The sequence below is a fragment of the Echinops telfairi genome, unplaced genomic scaffold (genome assembly GCF_000313985.2).
Source record: "Echinops telfairi isolate 266 unplaced genomic scaffold, ASM31398v2 ScPeMD7_2291;HRSCAF=2852, whole genome shotgun sequence".
Classification (NCBI taxonomy): Eukaryota; Metazoa; Chordata; class Mammalia; order Afrosoricida; family Tenrecidae; genus Echinops; species Echinops telfairi.
Window position 1 is genome coordinate 42,985,292 of NW_022106189.1, and position 20,160 is coordinate 43,005,451.

General features: G+C 55.6%; 1 protein-coding gene across 1 annotated transcript in view; it reads left to right on the plus strand.

Moving 5' to 3' along the window:
- PLCG2 (phospholipase C gamma 2) overlaps positions 1-20,160 on the plus strand; it is a 126,284-nt gene that overhangs the window by 76,617 nt on the left and 29,507 nt on the right. The window contains exons 11-20 of the mRNA XM_004704774.2: positions 1,530-1,615; positions 3,456-3,576; positions 6,743-6,911; positions 8,915-9,019; positions 10,335-10,424; positions 11,012-11,187; positions 13,133-13,333; positions 14,660-14,779; positions 16,670-16,850; positions 18,401-18,472. Coding sequence (XP_004704831.1) covers positions 1,530-1,615; positions 3,456-3,576; positions 6,743-6,911; positions 8,915-9,019; positions 10,335-10,424; positions 11,012-11,187; positions 13,133-13,333; positions 14,660-14,779; positions 16,670-16,850; positions 18,401-18,472 — 1,321 coding nt within the window. The remainder of the gene's footprint in view (positions 1-1,529; positions 1,616-3,455; positions 3,577-6,742; positions 6,912-8,914; positions 9,020-10,334; positions 10,425-11,011; positions 11,188-13,132; positions 13,334-14,659; positions 14,780-16,669; positions 16,851-18,400; positions 18,473-20,160) is intronic.

Here is a 20,160-nt window from a genome sequence, read left to right on the forward strand (position 1 = left end):
ATGGCCCAGTCAGTGGACATACAACCTGCCACAAGGGCTTTCTAACAGGCTTTCCCCTAACAAGTCTTGGAAACCCACAGGCAATTAGCTCTGCTCAGCCCTGTGACGGAATCAGCTTAGATCATCTCAGGAATGCTGCGGGGGTGGGGGGTTGAGGGGCATCTACACCTTCTGAGATGCTCATGGTCAGATTGACCTCTTGGACAGGATGAGCTCACCTGGCCGCCAGGTATCCTCTGCCACGCCAGGATAGAGGAGGAAGGCTGGGGGCTGTCCACAGGGTGGCTTTGGAGTGAAGGCCTTCGGCATCCAACGGCAAGCGCTGGCAGAAGGCACCAGCTTTCCGGGCGGGACTGGATGGTTTCCTGGTCCAGGTTTAGTGTCTCTTGCCCGTAAGCCTTCCCGTCGGCGGAGGGCTGGGTGGCTTGGAATAGTAACAAGGCAATGAAGGGGCTAGAAACCCTTTTGAAAGGGGGGTGGGGGCAGTATAGAAACCGCAGGTGCAGATCCTGCGGGCTCTCTTCGACCGCCTGCGAGGAAGCACGGAGAGTCATGCACATTATCCTGGTTTCTGGGGACACTGAAGCGTGACGTTCCGCCGTCATCTGCTAAGCGGGTGACACGAAAATGCCTGAAAGGGCACAGCCATGGTGAGCCCAGGCCGCTGGGAAATGGCGCCCACAGACCGTCTCCCTTTACGTTATTATAAAACGCAGGATCTGTGCTGTGCCCGGAAGGGGCACACATGACAGCGAGGGTGGCCTGGGTGGCCCCTGGTGGTCTGTAGTAGGTATGGCCTGTGATCACGGAAATCGCCTTCCGTGTGAAAGGTGCTCCCAGGACAGTTCAGGTGGACGGCCCGCCGTGCAGCTCCAGGCCACCCACAGCTGCCCAGCCACTTTCCTGAGCCCAGCTGGGGCCCCCACCTTCCAAACCAAGCTACACGGAGGCCGAGGGGCTTGTGGGCGGATGTAAGGACTTTCAGGGGCCCCTGTGACTCCGTGGACAATTGTCCTATCGAGGCAGCTCCCACCCACAGCACCCGTTGGTATAGCCAAACCAAATTCTGCCCGGTCCTGTACCTGCCTCCCCGTGGTTGTACTTGAGCCCCCGTGACCCAGCCATCTCGTCAAGGGTCCTCCTCATTTCTGGTGTCCTCCTTCGCCAAGCGTGACATCCAGGGACCCAGCTCCTGATCGCATGTCCGAAGTGCACTAGGTGGGGTTCTTGCCAGCTTGCTGCCAAGGGGCATTCTGGCCATGATTCTACCCAGCTGGGCTCATTTTTTCCGGCTGCTCTTAGTGCCTTCAGCCTTCCCACCCGGCGGTGAACTCCCTCACCCGACGCAACGCGCTGGGCCTCTGCCCGGAGCCCAGCCTCTCCCCTGCACGGTTGACCAGGTGGTGCTGGCTCACTGACGTCCTGCAAGTGCTGTCCAGAAGAGCAGCAGGCCCAGGCTGCAGAGGTCTACGAGGGTGCCCCAGTGTTGGGTGCTGGCCCTCACTCAGCTCCCCCCTCCCGTCCTTCAGGTACCTCACAGGTGACCAGCTGCGCAGTGAGTCGTCCCCAGAGGCATACATCCGGTGCTTGCGCATGGGCTGCCGCTGCATCGAGTGTGAGTTGCTCGTCCTCCTGTGTGTGTGTGGGGGGGGGCATGGTCACTGCGTCAGGCTGGGTTGTAGAGAAACAAATTTAGTGATGCTCAGATGTGTGAGGGAGCGCGTGATATCAAGAAGCTGTGTAGATCAGGAAAACAGCCTAGCCCGGTCCAACTCAAGTCCATAGTCTGACACTAGTCTGTAAGTCCCTCTTCAGACGCGTGAAGCCAGCACGCAGTGATGCAGGACGTCACAGGCCAGTGGGTGCAAAGTCCCACAGATCCTGTGGCCAGCATGCACCTCTCCAGGGCTCTGGCCAGTCTCAGAGTGGTTCGCCACCAGGAAGGTGAAGGCAGAGAGAGAGAGAGAGAGAAGGGGAGGTTCCCAGGACCCTCCTTAGGAGAAGGCCACAGCCACACGGAGGCACCATCAGACTGTGACTTGATTGACAGGCCGAGCTCCACCCCTCCCCTTTTTTCATATCTCCAAGTTGACATGAAATGACATAGCTACCGCGGTCATGAAGGGTCAGCAGTCCAGCCCTGCTGTCTGCTTCCTTAAAGATGACAGCCGTGGAGACCCTAGGGACCTGTTCTGCTCCGTCCCATCGGGTCTCGACAGTAGGGCTGGCCTGGGTGGAGAGAGGAGAGGTGTGTGGCACATCCAGACTGGCCTGAGACTTGCTCGAGGCTGTATGTCTTGAGCCCAGTGGGGCAGGCTCAGGCAGAACCAGGTTCCTGTCGCATCTGATGAGGGATGGATTCCCCGCCGTATTCCTCGTGGAGGTGCGGCGTTGGCTGGCTGGATTGGAGCTGTGTCCCTTTGGTGTGAACCCTATGCTGGCGGGCATTGGCCCTGGTCTTTAGAATGTGTCCTGACTGTCTGGGTACAGAGATGGCTTCGTTAACCTCTGCCCTCCACCTCTGGGCTTTTAGGAGGCAGCCGGGTTAATAGTTGTTGCTGGAGTGGGCACAGGTACCAGGTATCACCTCTCTTGGAGGGGTCTCTCAACAACTAGCAGCCCTGGTGGTATCGTCATCTACACATCGGCCACTAGCCCCAAGGTTAGCAGTTCACACCCATCAGTCGCTCTGTGGGAGGAAGATGAGGCTTCTCCTCTATAGATTGAGAGGCTTGGAAACCCACAGAGGCAGCTCAACTGTCCAGTGGGGTTACTCTGAGTTGGAATTGACTCGATCCCACCAAATGTGGAGTTTTGAGAAACTAGGAAAGAAACCATTAGGACCCACTGGTGTGGCTGCGCCAGACCCTGGAGGCCTGCTTCCTTTGGCCTGTTCTTCCGTGCTTAAGCTTCTCAGCCTCCCCTTCAGCAACACCTACGGCCCAGAGCAGCTGACCTCTGACAGAGGCCCCAAGGTCACCCGCCGTGTCTTTCATGGTATCAAGCTTCAGTAGCAGTCATTTGTATAGACTGTTCTTCTGTTTCTTCCTGTGTGTGTGCGTAGGGGGGAGATAGATTTTGACGGCTGGCGGTGGTTGGCAGAGCCTGTGGCAATGTGTAACATCTGAGTGACTTTTCTCAAGAACCTTTAGAAAGGAATTCTTCGTAACTTTATTGTTACTTCCACCAGCGGAAACCGTCAGCCATGCACTAAACAGGTGACGCCAGGACACAAAATGCCTGACGCTGGGTCTGGAACAAGAGCCGCTTAGGCGAGTCGCACGGAGTGTTGTAGCTAACCCTCTCCCCACGAGCCCACAGGCACGGGCGTGTCCTCACGTCTGGGCCTGCAGTGGGGTTATTGGAGTAACGGAGCTGGCTGTGGGACTGGGGTCCTTGCACGGGTGTGGGTGGAGGGGCGGACACAGTGGCGAGGATCTGCTTCTGCCCCTTAGTGGACTGCTGGGACGGGCCAGACGGGAAGCCCGTCATTTACCACGGCTGGACGCGGACCACCAAGATCAAGTTTGACGACGTGGTGCAGGCCATCAAAGACCACGCCTTTGTCACCTCAAGGTCAGTTGGCTGCTGGCTCTCCAGACGGTTTGCCTCGAAGGGAGGGGCCGCGAGGGGTCTCTAGGTACCAGAAATGGGGCTCAACACATCTGACGGAAAGTGAACCGTTCTATGAAAGCCAGGGTCCCTTCTGCACATCCAAGTGGGGGGAGACCCAAGCCTGCACACAGTCTCACACAGATACACTGTCACATAGATGTCCTCGTCCCCTTCCCCATGCACACACAGTGCTCACTCTTTCTCCCCTGCACACCCTCCCACAGACGCATCCCGTGGGCACACATGCTCACTCCCCCACGTTGTCTTTCGTGGACACGCACGCACACGAGGCCAAGCTTCATCTTGAGCAGGGTCGGGGTTCAGTCCTTAGATGCCCTGCAGGCCACCCCCTGGCTCTTCTCACCATTGTCCCTTGTAATCATTTTACTGTGACCACACCCATAAGAGCTTGTCAGCCAGCTGCTGCATGCATTTCTCATTTTAGATAGCCCATTTCCAAAGGGCCCAAACCCTATAACCCAGAATTCTAAGGCGACATCAGTGTCTCGTGTTGTGAAGAACCCTGTCTCGGTCGGAACGTGGCCATCCGCACCCATGAGCACAGCCCAGTCCAGAGCACATGACCCACAGTGTCAGACCTCTTTCATTCGCCTGGGATGCCGGTCGTCTCCGCCCTAGCCATCCGTGCTAGGCCAGTTGGTACCAGCTGTAACCTTTGGAGTACACACACACGTTCTCATCAGCCCTAACCCTTCAGGGCGAGGCTCACAGGGTCAGTGTCCACCACCTGTTTAAACTCCACGCAGCCCTTTCCTCTCCGTCTCTGTGGACCACATCAGCCGGTGCCAATGGACGCGTCCCAACTCGGCCATCTCTTTACGGCTGCATGTCTCCCACTGCTGCTCAGCAAGTAGATCCAGGTGGTTGCCCTGCCAGCCTACCAGACTGTCTGCTCACTAGCTGTCTTTAACTCTCGGTCCTAGAAGGGAACTTTCTCTGATGGGCACAGAACGTTTCCTCCATCCGTGTCACCCAATGACGTCTTGCTTACTCAAAATTCAAAAATTCCCCGCAAACAGGTCTTCAAATGGAAAGCTCTTCTCTCGGCACTTCTAGGGGAAGCACAGGTTCCACCCAAGCTCCCAGTTCTGCATTTTTTGCATAGGTTTGACTTTGCCCGGAAGGAACAGACCATTTCTAATGCCCTTTTCAGCGTATCCTACCAATGGTCGCCTGCAGATGGGCTTATAAGCTCTTGTCATCATGATCACCATGCTGATTTCCATCACCCCTGTGGGCTATTTATAGTGCCAAGTAGGAGAGATCTTCAATATCCATAGTCGTGTCAAATAGACGAGCCCCTCAAACGTTTTAATGCCCAGACCGAATCTTCTCCATCCCTGACTGCCTTCAGTTATGTGCCTATGGCCATGGGCCTCTGGCAAGGTGAACCCAGTAGGTGCTGGCCTCCCTATCATGTCTAGTCCCTAAGCAGCCTGGCTTTGCCCAGGCGTCTCCAGAAGCAGCTTGTCATTTCTTACGTTATTTTCAGTTATAACGGGGAATAGTAACAAAGTAACCATCTAAGAGTCGAGGGGGGGTGTCTCCCCCCACCCTTAAAAAATAAACTCACCATAAATAACCACTCTGACACCAAGGACTGCGTCTCTCCCAACGCTGGATTTCAGTTAGGTTCGTGATTCACTGCGGTGGTCACACCGCGTGTGGGCAGTGCTCACATTATGGGATTTATTAGGGGGCGGTTAGGCTAAAAATCTAGGTGGAAATGCTCAAAATAAAACTGCTTAGTCAGGACATGTTATCAAGCATTTAGGGTTGCTATTGGCCAAAGGGCATCTCACTCCACTTTGAGCCTCAACCCAAAGGCATTCCGCTTGACCTCCCAAATTAAGCACCCAGAGGCACTTCAACCTCAAGGCACCCAGCTCCTCAAAGTGTTCAGATTCACCCCATTTCAGAAACCCTCAACCCATCGGCACTCAGTTCCTACACTGTGGATGAGCAAACCTAGCTAGCTCCCCATATTAAGTGTCCAGAGGCACTCCACTCCACCCCCACTCCACAAGCCCACCTCCTTCTCAGAACCACTCCGTTCTACTTATGGGCTGACTTCTTCTCATCCTCTGCTCCCTTTCTGCTGAACCTCCTCTGTCACCCCTCTAGTGTCACCCCTCAGCCGTCTCTTGGATCAAGGAGGAGACACTGAGGCGTTGGTGCACACGGGCCCTCGGTGAGGCTGCTTTCCGGGCTGGCTTCTCTGTCTCACCGGCGGATCTCTGTCCAAGAGCAAGGCTGACAGGACCACCTAGTGAACACTTCTGCTTTGCTGGCCAGGTAGTCTTGTTTGCTACTCCTCCATCTGCGAGGGACCTGGAAGTAACCACAGACCATGCTGATGACGTTGGGCCATGCTGGATTCTAATAAAGTTTTATTGGCAACAACAGGCCAAGGGCCTGTGGTCTAGCCCCCGACACTCCCCAAGGACTGTTCTTGGTCATTGACAAGGAGCTTTCTGCCGCTGTGTGGAGGAGGCGAAGCGGGGCTGCTTGTTCCCTGGCAGTGTGGAGCAGCCTCAGGTGGATGGGGGTCAGTGAGCTCAGGATCACTCTGAACTCGGGTTCCAGGCCTGTTCCCAGCTTGGGGCAGGCACTGCTCTGTGCCCTGGTTTCCACATCTGAAACGTGGGCCGATCAGTAAGTACTTCCATGGCTAGGTGTGCTCCCAAAGGGATTGAAAATGGACAGATACGTGTATAGCACCATTCATCAAACACTGCTTACAATGGCCAGAAATGACCCACGTTTTCTCAGCTCACATGTTGGAGTGTGCGCACACATGCCATCACGTGCGTTGGTAGAGTGGTGGCCCACAGTCTCTGCAGAGTCAGGTTTCGGAGGTAGGTTGGCAGGCTTTTCTTCCAAGGAACCTCTGGACACTCAGCCTTTCTCCCATTGGAGGACTTATTGAAGCAACACACATAGAAGCAGAGGGTCTTCCCAAGCTGCAGGTCGATGCCTGCCCCCTGCCCCAGGGTCAGTCAGCCCCTGATGTGTCCCTGTGCTGGGCAGTAGAGGGGGTGCCTGAGTCACGGCCTGGTGGCAGAGGGAGTGCCCTCCTGACCGGCGCTTTGCCCGCCCACCGCAGCTTCCCTGTGATCCTGTCCATCGAGCAGCACTGTGGGGTGGAGCAGCAGCGCTACATGGCCAAGGTCTTCACGGAGGTGCTGGACGGCCTGCTGCTTGTGAAGCCCACGGAGGCCAGCGCTGACCAGCTGCCTTCCCCCAGCCAGCTGCGCGAGAAGATCATCATCAAGGTAGCTCCCGGCGTGGCCACCCTCTGGTCTATGGGGTCTTGGGGGGACCCTCTGTTCCAGGTAGGGCCCACCACCTCGTGGGGCCTCTGTATCCTCCCTGGTCTCGGGGGACCAGCACAGAAGCCCCCTCCGAGCTGGCTCTGAGTGGGATGTGGCTGAAGCGTGGGTGCACCGGGCACTGGCCTGCTAGTGCTCTTTGTTTGGCTGTGGGCGAACCTCGCCCACGTGCCTGCTCAGAGCCAGACTGGGCCAGTGCTGCAGAGATCAGAGACCCAGACACCACTTCCAACCCGGGCCCCCTTCAGCGTGAGAAAAAGACCTGGAGACCATTACCATGTGCTGTGGCTGGGTGTGCCCAGTACTCTGGGGAGAGGGTGGTGGTCAGCTGTGCCCTGGGAGCCAGGGATGCCACAAGAAGAGACAGCTGGGGGGCTTGTGTTACCAGGAAATGAAGAAACTGAAGGCAAAGTCAAACTGCAATCCAGGTGACATCGAGTGCACCCTGACTCAGAGTGGCCCCTCTGTGCCTGGTGGGAAACCACAAGGTTTTAATGGCCGTGATCAATGGCTGTGATCAATGATCCATAGCTGTGATCAATGGCTGCGATCAGTGATCAATGAGCAATAACTGTGATCAGTTAATGGCTATGATCAATGGTTGTAATCAATGATCAATGGCTGTGATCAATGAACAGTGACTCTGATCAATGGCTATGATTGTTCAGAAGCAGATACTAGGCCTATCTTCCAAGACATCTCTGAGCAGACTCAACTCATCAAGGTTTCAGTCCATGGCCAAATGCTTTACCGTTTGCCACCCAGGTGGCCAGACCGGTCATCCCCGAGGCAGCTCGTGGTGTCGGGACAGAGCTGTGTCCGAAAGGACTTACAGTGGCTGGTTTTTCCCAAGTCTGTTGCCAGCCCTTTATCCTGAGGAGCCACAGGGTGGGCTGGAACTGCCCACTGCGGGCTAGCAGCCGAGCACACTAGCTACTTACAATCCCCAGGGACTTGTGAAGGCCCTGCGTGGCTGGACACTGCCCCTGAGTTTCCCCAGGCAGCATCTAGCTGCTGGCAGCTGGGCACAGGCAGCAGTGAGCGAGGCTCTTAGCTCCGCACCTCCCCTGACTCATACTCCGAGTGGCCCCCAGATTCCCTGGCTCTTGCTGTGGGGTCTGAATTGAGGAAGGCAGTCATCATCTCCCCCACCCCCGCACGTGGGGCCCGCGAGGGCTCGTCCCTCACTGTTCCGGCACGGGCAGACTGCTGTGTGTCAGGAGAGGCTGGTTCACAAGCACTCTCTTCTCCAGTCTCAGCACAGCGCCCCTGCAGGATGGGCCACCCGGTCTCTCATCTTGCGGCTCTCCCTCCCCTCTTCCCATTACAGATGAGGACACAGAGGCTTAGAGGTTGAAGGACTTGGGCAAGGTCACTCAGTTATGATATTTTAATGCAGAGAATGCACATGTTGTAATGCGCACGTTAACTGCGTGGCTCCCTCATTCATTTGTGTCCAACGCGTCTCTCTGGAGTTCTGTGCCTGGCACGTTTATTTACGCAGGCGCGATATATGCTGAAATACCATTGTCCCTGCCAAGGAAACCGCCCGAGTCCCATTTTCCTGGCTTGCCTGCGATGTGCCCCTGTCAGCAGGGACTCGTGTGGAACTAGGTTGTTTTCCGGGGTGGGTCCTGCCCCCCAGCTTCCTTGGTGCCCTGCAGGGCCGTGGGCTTGTGTTCTAGCAGGGAGATGGACGGTGAAGGGGCGCTGGATCTCCTGGTGGAGGCGTGTGTATGTGTGGGGGGGCGTAGGGTCTCGCAGGCAGGCTGGTGGGGATGTGGCTCTGCCTGGGGGCAGCGTGCAGGGATGCTCGGCGCTGACCACAGACCTGGATGCAGTGAGGGACAGGGATGAGACGGTGGGCGGTGCGGGTGAGGGCTGGCTGGTGGGTCGGTCCCACACCTGGGTCTGGAGGGGTCGAGCTTTGTGTGTTGCCCCCTCAGCATAAGAAGCTGGGCCCCCGCGGGGACGTGGACATCAACATGGAGGACAAGAAGGACGAGCACAAGCAGCAGGGCGAGCTGTCCATGTGGGACTCCATTGACCAGGTGGGCGGCCTCCCTGTGCCTCTGAGGCCTGGGGTGGCTCCCCAGGCTCCGCCCTCTTCTTCATGAAACACGATTGTTTGTGTCTTCTTGACGCTTCTTAAAATAATTCACATTCCGTGAAAGAGAACTCGGTCTCAGGGCCATTGAGTCGATGTGGACCCACAGCGCCCCTATAGGACAGGGTAGAACTGCCTCTGTGCACGTTTTTTTTGTTTTGTTATTTTCCCCCCAATTAGACACCTTTTTTTTTTAAAACATTTTATTAGGGGCTCATACAACTGTTACCGCAATCCATACACACATCAATTGTGTGAAGCGCATTTGTACATAATTCTCAAAACATTTTCTCTCCACTTAAACCCCCGACATTAGGTCCTCATTTTTCCCCTCCCTCCCCGCTCCCCCCTCCCTCATGAGCCCTTGATAGTTTATAAATTGGCATTTTGTCATATCTAGACAACTTTTACTAAATGAGAAAACTACATTTAAAATACAAAACAAAACAGGATTAGAAAAAAAAAGAGGTAGGCATTTTAAAGAACTTTGCACTGTGCTGAAAGTCAACTGTTTCTTGCAGTCAGTATAATGCACCAACCCATAAAATGTAAGTTAACAGAATTCTCAGTTTAACATCTCCAAAGGCAGTCTTAAGGTCAAGAGTTCCACGTCTGAGGCAGCTCACATAGAAGGGCACGGAAGTCAGGTCTGTCCCGATGACGATCCCAGTGTGACTGTGCTCAAAGAAAGCCTTTGGAATCACATCCACGGCTCTCACATCTCTCCCGTGGAAAACCTCAGCTTCTAAGGAGCGGCTGGTGGTTTGCAACTGCTAGTCTTCCAGCTCGCGGTCCAGTGTGTAGCTGCTCTGCCACCAGGGCTTCTGAACCACAATGCGATACCAGTGAATTCTCAAGAGGCTGGCAAAGATAACACGCACGCACTCACACTCACTGTCGCCGAGTTGATTCTGGCTCATGGCCGCCCTATGGGACAGAGCAGAACTCGCCCCTGCGGGTTTCCGGGGCTGTGAGTCTCAACGGGAGTACAGAGCCTCAGCTGTTTCCCGAGGAGCGGCTGGTGGTTTCTAACCGCTGACCTTGCAGTTAGCAGCCCAACATGTAACCACTGGGCAGCCAGGACTCCTTTCATATTCAGTTTAAAAGCTGTCCACTTACATCAGTGATTTGATCCCTGAGGTCCGGAAACGGGAATTGAATGCTGAATGCTGGGGACCCAGACAGGGCAGGGGAGCAGCCCTGGGTAGGTGGGTGGAGACTGATGTCTCTCTGGAGGCCAACACTGTTCTCACTTGTAGAAGTGGACCCGGCACTACTGTGCCATTGCCGACGCCAAGCTGTCCTTCAGTGACGACATTGAACAGGTGGTGGAAGAGGAGCTGCCCCAGGTAGGTGGACCCCCAGCTACCATGACCTCCAGAACTGGGCTGCTCCTGGGCCCATCACCTATGCTGGTCCCCTGACGGCCTCAAGCGGAGTTCCTTAATGCTAAGGAGCTAGCTACCTGGTTGGGTACCAAGGCCTGCATAGCTCTACTGTGAGTGGCTGTCTGCCTGCATGTTTAACCAATAGGGTGGTGGCCTGTGCTCCCTGAGGCCAATGGGGACATTGGGATGCTCTCTCCAGCGACAGCCTGGTCCCGGGTTTTCTGGCCCTCTTCCCTCCACTGTGGGCCATTCTTGGAATTCTCTCTTGAGCGGAGCCACCAAGACACCATGGCTTTCCAACTTGGCATCAAGTCGAGGGAGCCCTTACTGTCATGTCCCGGGACTGCAGAAGCCACCATAAGCGGGGTCTCTCTGGTAGGGGGAGGGCAGAGTGGTCTCCAGCAGTGGTCTTCCCAGGCCTCTGAGGGGAGGGCCAGGCAGGACTGGGCTCTGCTCTGCCCAGTCCCAGTCAGCAGGGTGCTGACTTAGCCTGCTTGTCAATGTTGGCTTCCTGTGCATCCATGTCCCCCACCCCCCACTGTGCCCAGGACACGCCCCCCACGGAGCTGCACTTCGGGGAGAAGTGGTTCCACAAGAAGGTGGAGAAGCGCACCAGCGCCGAGAAGCTGCTGCAGGAGTACTGTGCCGAGTCCGGGGCCAAGGATGGGACCTTCTTGGTGCGCGAGAGCGAGACCTACCCCAACGACTACACCCTCTCCTTCTGGTGCGTCCTCCCCGGGCCACCCCAGCCCCGCGCTCATCCCGGGGGTGCTAGGGTTCAGGGGCTCCGCAAAAGGCAGCGATGAAGAATGTTTCAGTGCGGTCCCCGAGAGGATAACACACACAGAGTGATGACCACGGAGGACACTTGTCCCGTGGGGTCTCATCTGCTCAGAATCGCAGCCCTGCCCGCAGGGCCCGTGCGATTGAGGCTAACACACTCAGCCTGTGTCTTCTCGGCCAGAGAGTGGCCAGGAGGACGGTGTGAGAAATGGTAGCAGAGTGGCTTGCTAGTGCATCATTTGCGTGGGCGTCCACTAGTAAGAGACCCTCGCTTGGTGCTAGTGCTGTCTAGGTGCCACCAGGTGGGTGTCAGCCCCCGAGTGCTCTATCTGCCTGAGCAGAACAGCCCCATGGGGTTCCCAGTCAATGACCAGATCTCTTCTCCCACAGAGCGGCTGGTGGGTTTGAGTGACCGGCCTTTCAGTTAGCAGAAAGCCCTCAATCATCGTGACCCTAGGGGTCTTGTGTCCTGCTTAGTACGATGGATAGACAGACCAACCTGCCCTTGGGGAGGTGGTAACGTTACAGGTGATATTGCAAAGGGCGTCCCGTCAGAGTAGGGACAAGTGCAGAGAAGACAGGGTTCACCTGTGGATTTTTGAGACCAGGGTGGCGGGTGGGGTCAGGGAAGACTTCCTGGAGGAAGCAGTGGATGAGGTGGGGCCTGCGGGGTAATGGTCCATAATAGCAGAGTGGGAACTCACGCCTTTGTCACATTTGCCCGGTGCTGGGCAGCATGCCAGGCACACCCTAGTGCTCCCTCATTGGATTTCCAGGATGACTCCACCAGGTGGACTCTATTCTGATCCTTGTTTCAGGGCTGGGGAAACTGAGGCTCAGAGAGGCAAGGCGACTTGTTCAGTCACCCAGTTTGTAAGTGGCAGGGTCGGATCTGAACTTGGACTGTCTGGGTCTCAGGGAGGAGTTATATGGGTAAACGAGGAAAGAGTGAATGGGGAGAAGGTTGTGGGATCTAGAGTAGATTAGAATGATCTAGGATCTAGGGTAGGTAGGATGATTTGGATTCTAGAGTGGATTAGAATGATCTGGGATCTAGACAGAGGTAGAGGATCAGGAATTTAGATTAGGTTAGAATGGTCTGGAATCTGGACTCAGATAAAATAGCCTAGAATCTAGAGTGTGTTAGAATGGTCTGGAACACAGAGCAGGTAGAATGTTCTGTAATCTAGACAGAGGTAAAATGTTCTGGAATCTAGAGTGGTTAGAATGTTCTGTTACATAGAACAGGTTGAACATGCTATAATCTAGACTGAGGTAGAATAGTCTGGAATATAGACCAAGGTAGAATGGAACATAGAGTAAGCAGAATGTTCTGAAATCTGGACTGATTTAGAATGTTCTAGAATCTAGAGCAGGTAAACTTATTTGGAATCTAGAGTGGGTTCAAATGTCTGGAATCTAGAGTCGGTAGAATGTTCTAGAATCTAGCCCAAGGTAGAATAAATCTAGAGCAAGTAGAATGTTTTGTAATCTAGAGCAGTGGTTCTCAACTTTCCTAATGCCACAACCGTTTAAGACAGTTCCTCATGTTGTGGTGACCCCCCCCAACCATAAAATTACTTTCATCGCTACTTCATCACTGTCATTTTGCTGCTGTTATGAATCGGGCGACCCCTGTGAAAGGGTCGTTGGACCCCCAAAGGGGGTCGCAGGCCACAGGTTGAGGACCACAGATCTAGACTGATGTGGAATGTTCTGGAATCTAGCTGGGGTAGGATGTGGGGTGCAGAGCACAGCCGATTGGAAAGCCTGTTCTGAGGGCAGAGGGGTGGCTTGTGTGACACCCCCTGCGGGCCCTGCTGTGGCTCTGCACCCACCCTGGCCCCGCTTCCAGCAGCCGTGGTGACTGTGCCCCTGTCCCACAGGCGGTCAGGCCGGGTCCAGCACTGCCGCATCCGCTCCACCATGGAGGGCGGGACCATGAAGTACTACCTGACGGACAACCTCATGTTCACCAGCATCTACGCCCTGGTGCAGCACTACCGCGAGAGCCACCTGCGCTGCGCGGAGTTCGAGCTGCGGCTCACAGACCCAGTGCCCAACCCCAACCCGCATGAATCAAAACCGTGAGTGAGACCAGGCTGGGGCCACTGGGGTCTGCAACCACCCCCAAGGGGCCCCTGCTAGCCATCGCCCCTGCCTGCTCCGCTCCGTGCTCCTGTCCCTCGCTCCTCTCTCTAATCCCAATGCGAGTGAGTGTGTGAGTGTGTGTGTGTGTGTGTGTGTGTGTGTGACACACATACACACCTTTCTGCTTATCAGAGACCCTGCCTGCTAGACCTGAAAAGAAACCAGAGATCCGTTTTTGTAATGCCACACCTCCGTTTCTGTGCAGGGACCAGAACGAATATCGTTTGCGTTAGTCCAGGTAGACTAGAGAAACAACTTCAGAGAGACTCGTATGAGTATAAGAAATAGCTTTATATACAAGAGCAGTTGAATATTGAGAACACATCCCAGCCTAGTCCGCATCAAGTCCATAAGTCCAATATTAGCCCATATATCTGATACCAATCTATAAAGTCCTCTTCAGACTCACGAAACACATGCATTGATGCCGAATGCAGAAAGATCACAGGCCAGTGGGTGGAAGGTCTTGTGGATCCAGTGGCGGTGTAATCACCTGGTGTGGGTCTCCACGTGGCTCCTCCAGGTCCCAGGGCCCAGGCTGCCATCAGCAGAGCTCCATGTGGCTCGTCAGGAATGTCTCACAGGGAGTAAGCCTGTGTCCCACCTCCAGTGAGCTATTTATCTCCTTAGCGCCTCCAAATGAGCTGCCACCTGATTGACAGGCTAACCTCCACCCCTTCAGTCAAGTCTCAAATTGACAGCAGATTATGTAACTACCACACTGTTCTTGGAACGGTTTTCTGTCTGCTCTCCCTTTCCCAGTCTGCGTTTCCAGGCCCAGTGGCCTTTTGGGGTGGGGGGGAGGGGGGGAAGGAAGCAATCCGTATACTCGAAGTAGAGCGTTTCCACTGGGACGCTCTTCCCCGTACCACTCTGTGATGGTTGTTAACGCTCACTGTGGCACGGGCGCCCATCACTCCTGTTCTAGGTCCTTAGATGTAGCCCCAAAGCCCACCCGCTGCTTGTGCGTGGTCCTGGTGCACGCATGTGAATTCATTCTCCGGGGCCCACGCTGGCCCTGGCACCAAAGTCCCCCCCCCCCCCCACGTGTGTGGTCACGTGCACTTCAAAAATTGTTTTTGGCCAAGAGAGTGGGCAGCCTGCTCTGTGATGCCCATGCCCCTCTGTAGCTGCTGTCTCCCCGGCTGTGTCCCCAGCAGATTGCTTCTCTCTCACCTGGCCCCTCCCTACGCCTCCATCTCTCACCTGGCCGGTCCCCTGCAGCCTTGCTTTCTCTCCCCTGGTCACGCCCTTCTGCGTAGGTGGTACTACGATGGGTTGAGCCGTGGGGAAGCAGAGGACATGCTGATGAGGGTCCCCCGGGACGGGGCCTTCCTCGTCCGGAAGCGAGAAGGGGCCGACTCCTATGCCATCACCTTCAGGTAAGGGGAGCAGACGCGGCACACCCACGCCAGAGGACACTCGGGGCAGGGGTAGGGCACATGGGCCAGGGGAGCAGGGTGGGGCTGTACACACCTCCCAGAGAAAGCTCCTTGGAAAAAGGCTAAGACCATGAGGGTGGCTGGGTGAGGGAGGGAGGGGAAAAATGACCAAGGGTTCGAGTAGAAAGAAAACGTTTTTAAAAGGATGATGGCAACACTTGTACAAATATGTTTGACACAATGCATGTGTGGATTATGATAATAGCTGTAAGAGCCCCCAGTACAATGACTTATTAAAGTTTTTTCTTAAGAAAAATTTTAAGACAGGACAGAAGTTTCAATGTCGTTTGGTCCTTACGTTAGTCCTTGGGCTGGTGAGGGAGAGTTTCTTAGGGTGTAGGCGTGCACAGTGTATATACACATTAACATATGCATGTACATGCACGTGTGTACACACAGACGTTCTCCAATCTGTTTGGAAGCGTTTTCTGATGGGAAATCGAGAGCCCCTCCCGTGCATGGGCATTTTGCTCTGTTTTTTTGTGTGTGTTTTTAAAACCACAAACAGCCTGGCATGCCAGTTTCAACCCCAGCATGCTCTGTCCCCCACCCTGCGGCCTTCCTCATCTGTGCTTTTAAAATAAAACTCCAAACGAATGAAGACCACTGCAAAGAGGGCCCGGCGGAGAGGTCTGCTAGCGTTTCTTGTCACACGAGTCCGTGAAGGGAAGGCTTTCACGGGAGGTGGTGGTGTGTCTGCTGCGCTGTTGTTTAAGCAACACAAGGAGACAACGCACGTGGAAGCAGCTCAGCCGTCTGCCCAGATGTGGGGCTCTTTGGGGTTCATGACGAGGCTCCCCAGCTGTACCAGTGGGCCAGAGCTCACTTCAGGAGACTGGAGAAGCCTGCTCCTGTTTCCATCGTTCTCCTGCTCTTTTCTTCTTCTCGGCCTCTTGTTTCCATGAAGAAACAAAAGCGCTGCTTCCCTCTTGAAACACATTCCCTTTAAAAATCCTTTTCCTTGGAGAGGAGCTCTCAGTGTCCAAGATGTGGACACTGACTTTTGAGGTGCTGCCGGCCAGAATCCAGCCTCCATTCCATACGGCCCTGGAGGAGAGACTGTCTGAGGCCCGGCGGACGGCCAGGTCCCTGCTGCGACTACATATGAACAGGGCTGTGTGCCAATAAAGCTTTACCAATAAAACCAGCCAACAAGCCGGTTTGGACCCCCAAATCTCAGATCTAGTGTGTGTGTGTCCCTAGAGCCAAATCCGCTAGTCACAGGGTCACTCAGGAAGTCTGGGGGAAAATGGGAAAAAGCTCAAACTCTGCCATGGAGTCCGTGGGGGCCCGAAGCAGCCCTGGGGGTTTCAGAGGCTGCAACTGCTGATGGGAGTAGAAAGCCCAGTCTTTCTGCCCAGGAGCTGCTGGTGATTTCAAACTGCTGACCGCGTGGTTCGCAGCCCAGCGTGTAACCACTGCCCCACCAGGGCTCCTGTTTACGGGACCAGAAAGCCCCCTCTTTCTCCTGCACAGTGGCTGGTAGTTTTGAACTGCTGACCTTGTGGTTAGCAGTCTTAGACATAGCCACTCTGCCACCAGGGTGCCTCGGCGTCTTAGAAAGAGAACTGAATTTCCTCAGTGTTTTGAGGCTCCCCTTCGAACCTCTTGAGGACTCTTCCGTAAAGGTGCCACCTATTGGGGTTCTCTTGCTGTCCCTGGGTGGTGCCCGCTGTGAGCACTCTGGTCTGCTCACCAAGGGGCTGGAGGCTCACATCCCCCCAGAGGCACCTCACAAGAAAGGGCTGGCACTCGGCTTCTAACATACTGGCTAACCTGACCGCCGGCAGGGGTGGCGGGGTGACTTCTGGCTTGGGGTCCCCCATCCAGGGCCCGGGGGAAGGTGAAGCACTGCCGGGTCACGCGGGACGGCCGGCACTTTGTGCTGGGGACCTCGGCCTACTTCGAGAGCCTGGTGGAGCTGGTCAGCTACTACGAGAAGCACGCGCTGTACCGAAAGATGAGGCTGCGCTACCCCGTGACACCCGAGCTGCTGGAGCGATACAACATGGTAGGTGGGGGCGCCCTTGGGGCGTGGGAGCCGCTAGCCTCATCCCCCTGGGTCCCCTCAGTTCACACACAACCACAGAGCCGCGCACTCTGAGATGGGTGGAGACAGAGGAGATCTTTAGAGCTGGCGGCAGGGGAGGTGGTGAGCAGGCTGCTCTGTACAGAGAAGCAGCAGCGAGTCCAGAGGGCCTGAGGCCCAGACTGGCGAGGAAGCCTGTGACGGGGTGGGGGGCTGGAGCAGGGAGAACTGAGGGAAGAAGGGGTCCCCAGGGAGCTGGTTGAGGGGCCTGGGAGGCTGTGGTAAGACACAGTCATTGCCTCTGAACCCTAAAGCGCCCCTGGCACTTGGATTCATGGAGTCTTGTGGGCTCAGGGAAGGGTTCAGGAGACGGCAAGTGCTCAGATGGTGGCAGCCAAGGGACACAGACCTGCAGGTGGGGGACATAGGCGGGGTGGCCAGAGCCCAGGGAGGCTCCCAGGGAGCTGGACGAGGATGGAGCTGGGTCATAGCCATCGGGTCACTGGGGAAGGTTGCCTGTTCTGTAACCTTGGCTGCTTCCAGTGGTGTAAACACTGTCCCCGTGGCCACCTCAAGGCACCACTGTGGTGTTTCTGGACACGGGGTGGGCTCTCTGGCCTGTGCTGGTTCCAGGACCCTCAGTGTGTCTACAGCAGAGCACAGAGCAAGCCAGGAGAGGGGCCTTGATCGCTTGAGCCAAAGCTTCCATGATTTGGAGAACTTTTTAGCTTCCCCTTCTCGCCTGGGCCCTGAAGTAACCCCTATGCTGTCTCCACTCCGCCAGCAAAGGCTGAACCATACCTACTGTTGTCCAGTTGATCCCTGTGCACAGCTGCCCCATGTGTGCCCAGGACAACTGCTCCACAGGTGTGCTAGGCCGGGTAGACCAGAGAAACAAATCCAGAGGCACTCATATATACGTAAGAAAGAGCTTTCTATCAAGGAGAATTTGGATATCAAGGAAACATCCCTGCCTAGTCCAGATCAAGTCCATAAATCCGCTACTAGTCCATAAATCCCTCCTGAGACTCACGCAGCCACAGGCAATGATGCGGAAGACAGGGAGCTCACGGGCTGGTGAACACAAAGTCTTGTGGATCCCACGGTGCTGGCTGTGTCTCAGGCTTGAAGGTCCAGCGTGGCTTTCCAGCAGGAAGGAGAATGCACAGAGAGAAAGGGGCCACCCTCAGAGAGTCATTTCTATCTCAGTGGCCCTCCAGTCAAGCGGCGAGGTGACAGGCTAAGCAGTGCCTACATAGTCCTCTGGGTGCCTTGCTGGTACAAAAACCCCAACACAAAAAGGTGTGTTTAATGGGGTCCTCACAGAAGCAGTTCACCAGGTGCTCACTTCTACAGCACCGCCCAGTGGGTTTGAACCTCCAACGTGCAGGTTAGTAGCTGAACGTAGTCCCGGAGCAGTGTAAGGAGGACAGGGCCTCAGGGGCAAGCTCATGCCAGGAAGCCTAGAGCTGCAGGCTAGGAGGAAAGATGGATCCATGTCTTCTCCTTTGCTCTTATTTTTGTTTCTCCAGGAAAGAGATATAAACTCCCTCTATGACGTCAGCAGGATGTACGTGGATCCCAGCGAGATTAACCCTTCCACGGTACGGTGCCGGCCACCCCCTCTCTTCCCTTGCTCCGGCCACACGATTTCTAACCCTGGTATTTGTTAACCCTAGTCAGGCTGCTAAACAAAGGTCGGTGGTTTGAGTCCACCAGCCGCCCCGAGGGAGAAAGAGGAGGCTGTGTGCTTCCATAAGGATTCACAGCGTGGGAACCGCACAGGGGGCAGTTCTAGTTCACCCTACAGGGGCCATATGTGTCGCAGTAGACCCTATGGCTGTGGGGACAGAGGGGGGTGGGTGGTATATTAACATGGGTCCCACGCCCTGGGCCCTGCCCTCTATATACCAGGTCCATGAGGTGTTTTGGCAAAGTTGCCCCAAAAGTATGATTTTGCAGGGAGGCAGAGGAAGTAGTGATGGGGCAGGTGGGTCCTGAGTTTCAGGGGGAGAGGTTAGGGGGGTTCCTTCGAAGCAGGGCAGCAGCCAGAGTTCTGAAGTTTCGCAAACCACCTTTGGGCCAAGCAGCTTCTATGTAGACCCTCTCTGCTGTAGCTTCAGTGCAGACGGGGGCCGAGGTGGCAATGAATTCCTCGGGGGGCAGCCTGCCACTGTCGCTCTTTGCCACCCCTGCTCTGCAGTGCCCCTCCCCGCCAGCCCCACAGCTCCCCTGTGTGTCTGGGATAGAGCCTGGGGAGGAGGAGGAGGGTGAGGGGGACCTTCTCTTTGGGGGAACCATCTGGCCTACTGTTAGGAAGAGACCCTGATTCTGGTTCTTGACTTCTAACCCCTGGCCGGTGCAGCCCCCCTGGTGGGCAGAGAGGAGGTGGAACTGGCCCAGAGGTGGACGCCTCAAGCTGTGTGTACTGTGCTTGGCGTCCAGCTAACGGCAGAAAAGTTCGGGTTTCTGAGTGTCTGAAGGATTCGTTCTTAAAATTGGGTGCTTCAGGGAAAGCAGGTGTGGCCTGTGCCCATGGGCGGCAGCCAGCCTGAGAACACTCACCGTGGGATGGGACACTCAGCCGTTTGCCACCGCGGATTTCCCCATGCTGACGCAGGAACGTCAGAGGTCCCGAAGAGCTTAGTGGGCATGATTACCAAAGTGAGCGTTGGCATTCCGCAATATTCCTGGCACGAGATGAAGAAAAACTTAGGGGCAGAACTCCCCCAGCCACTGCTGTCTCTGCTGGCAGGCTTCCTCCAACCCCCAATGGGTCGCTGCCCTCCGGAGTTTATCCTCAGAGCCCGAGCCCCTCTCTCTCCTTGGAGTGTGGAGTGGAGCCGACCAGGCCTGGGCTGTACAGGTCTCCCTATCTGTAAGATCCAGGGTCCCAGGACTGCGGTGACAAAACACCTCCAAAGGTGGGGGACCTGACACCACAGAAAAGGATTTTCTGACAGTTTGGGAGACTAGATGTGCAAACTGGTGGCATTAGCAGGTCTCCCGTCCTGCTGGGGGAAGACCCACGTCCCTCCCAGCTTCCCAGGCCAGAGGCTCAGGGCTGACGCTCAGCGTAGAGGTACAGAGTCACTTGGCCATCCTTCCCCTTGGTGTCTCCTCTCTTCTTTTACAAGGACCCCACCCGACTGTGGTCTGACTTTGACAGTGTAGCTAAAAACATCCTCTAAGACCCTATAGGAGGTTCCAGGACTTCTGTGTGTCTCTGCGGGGAGTGGGCAGTATTCCAGCCATGATGGTCTCTTAATGTTTCAGTGATGGCCACAGCATG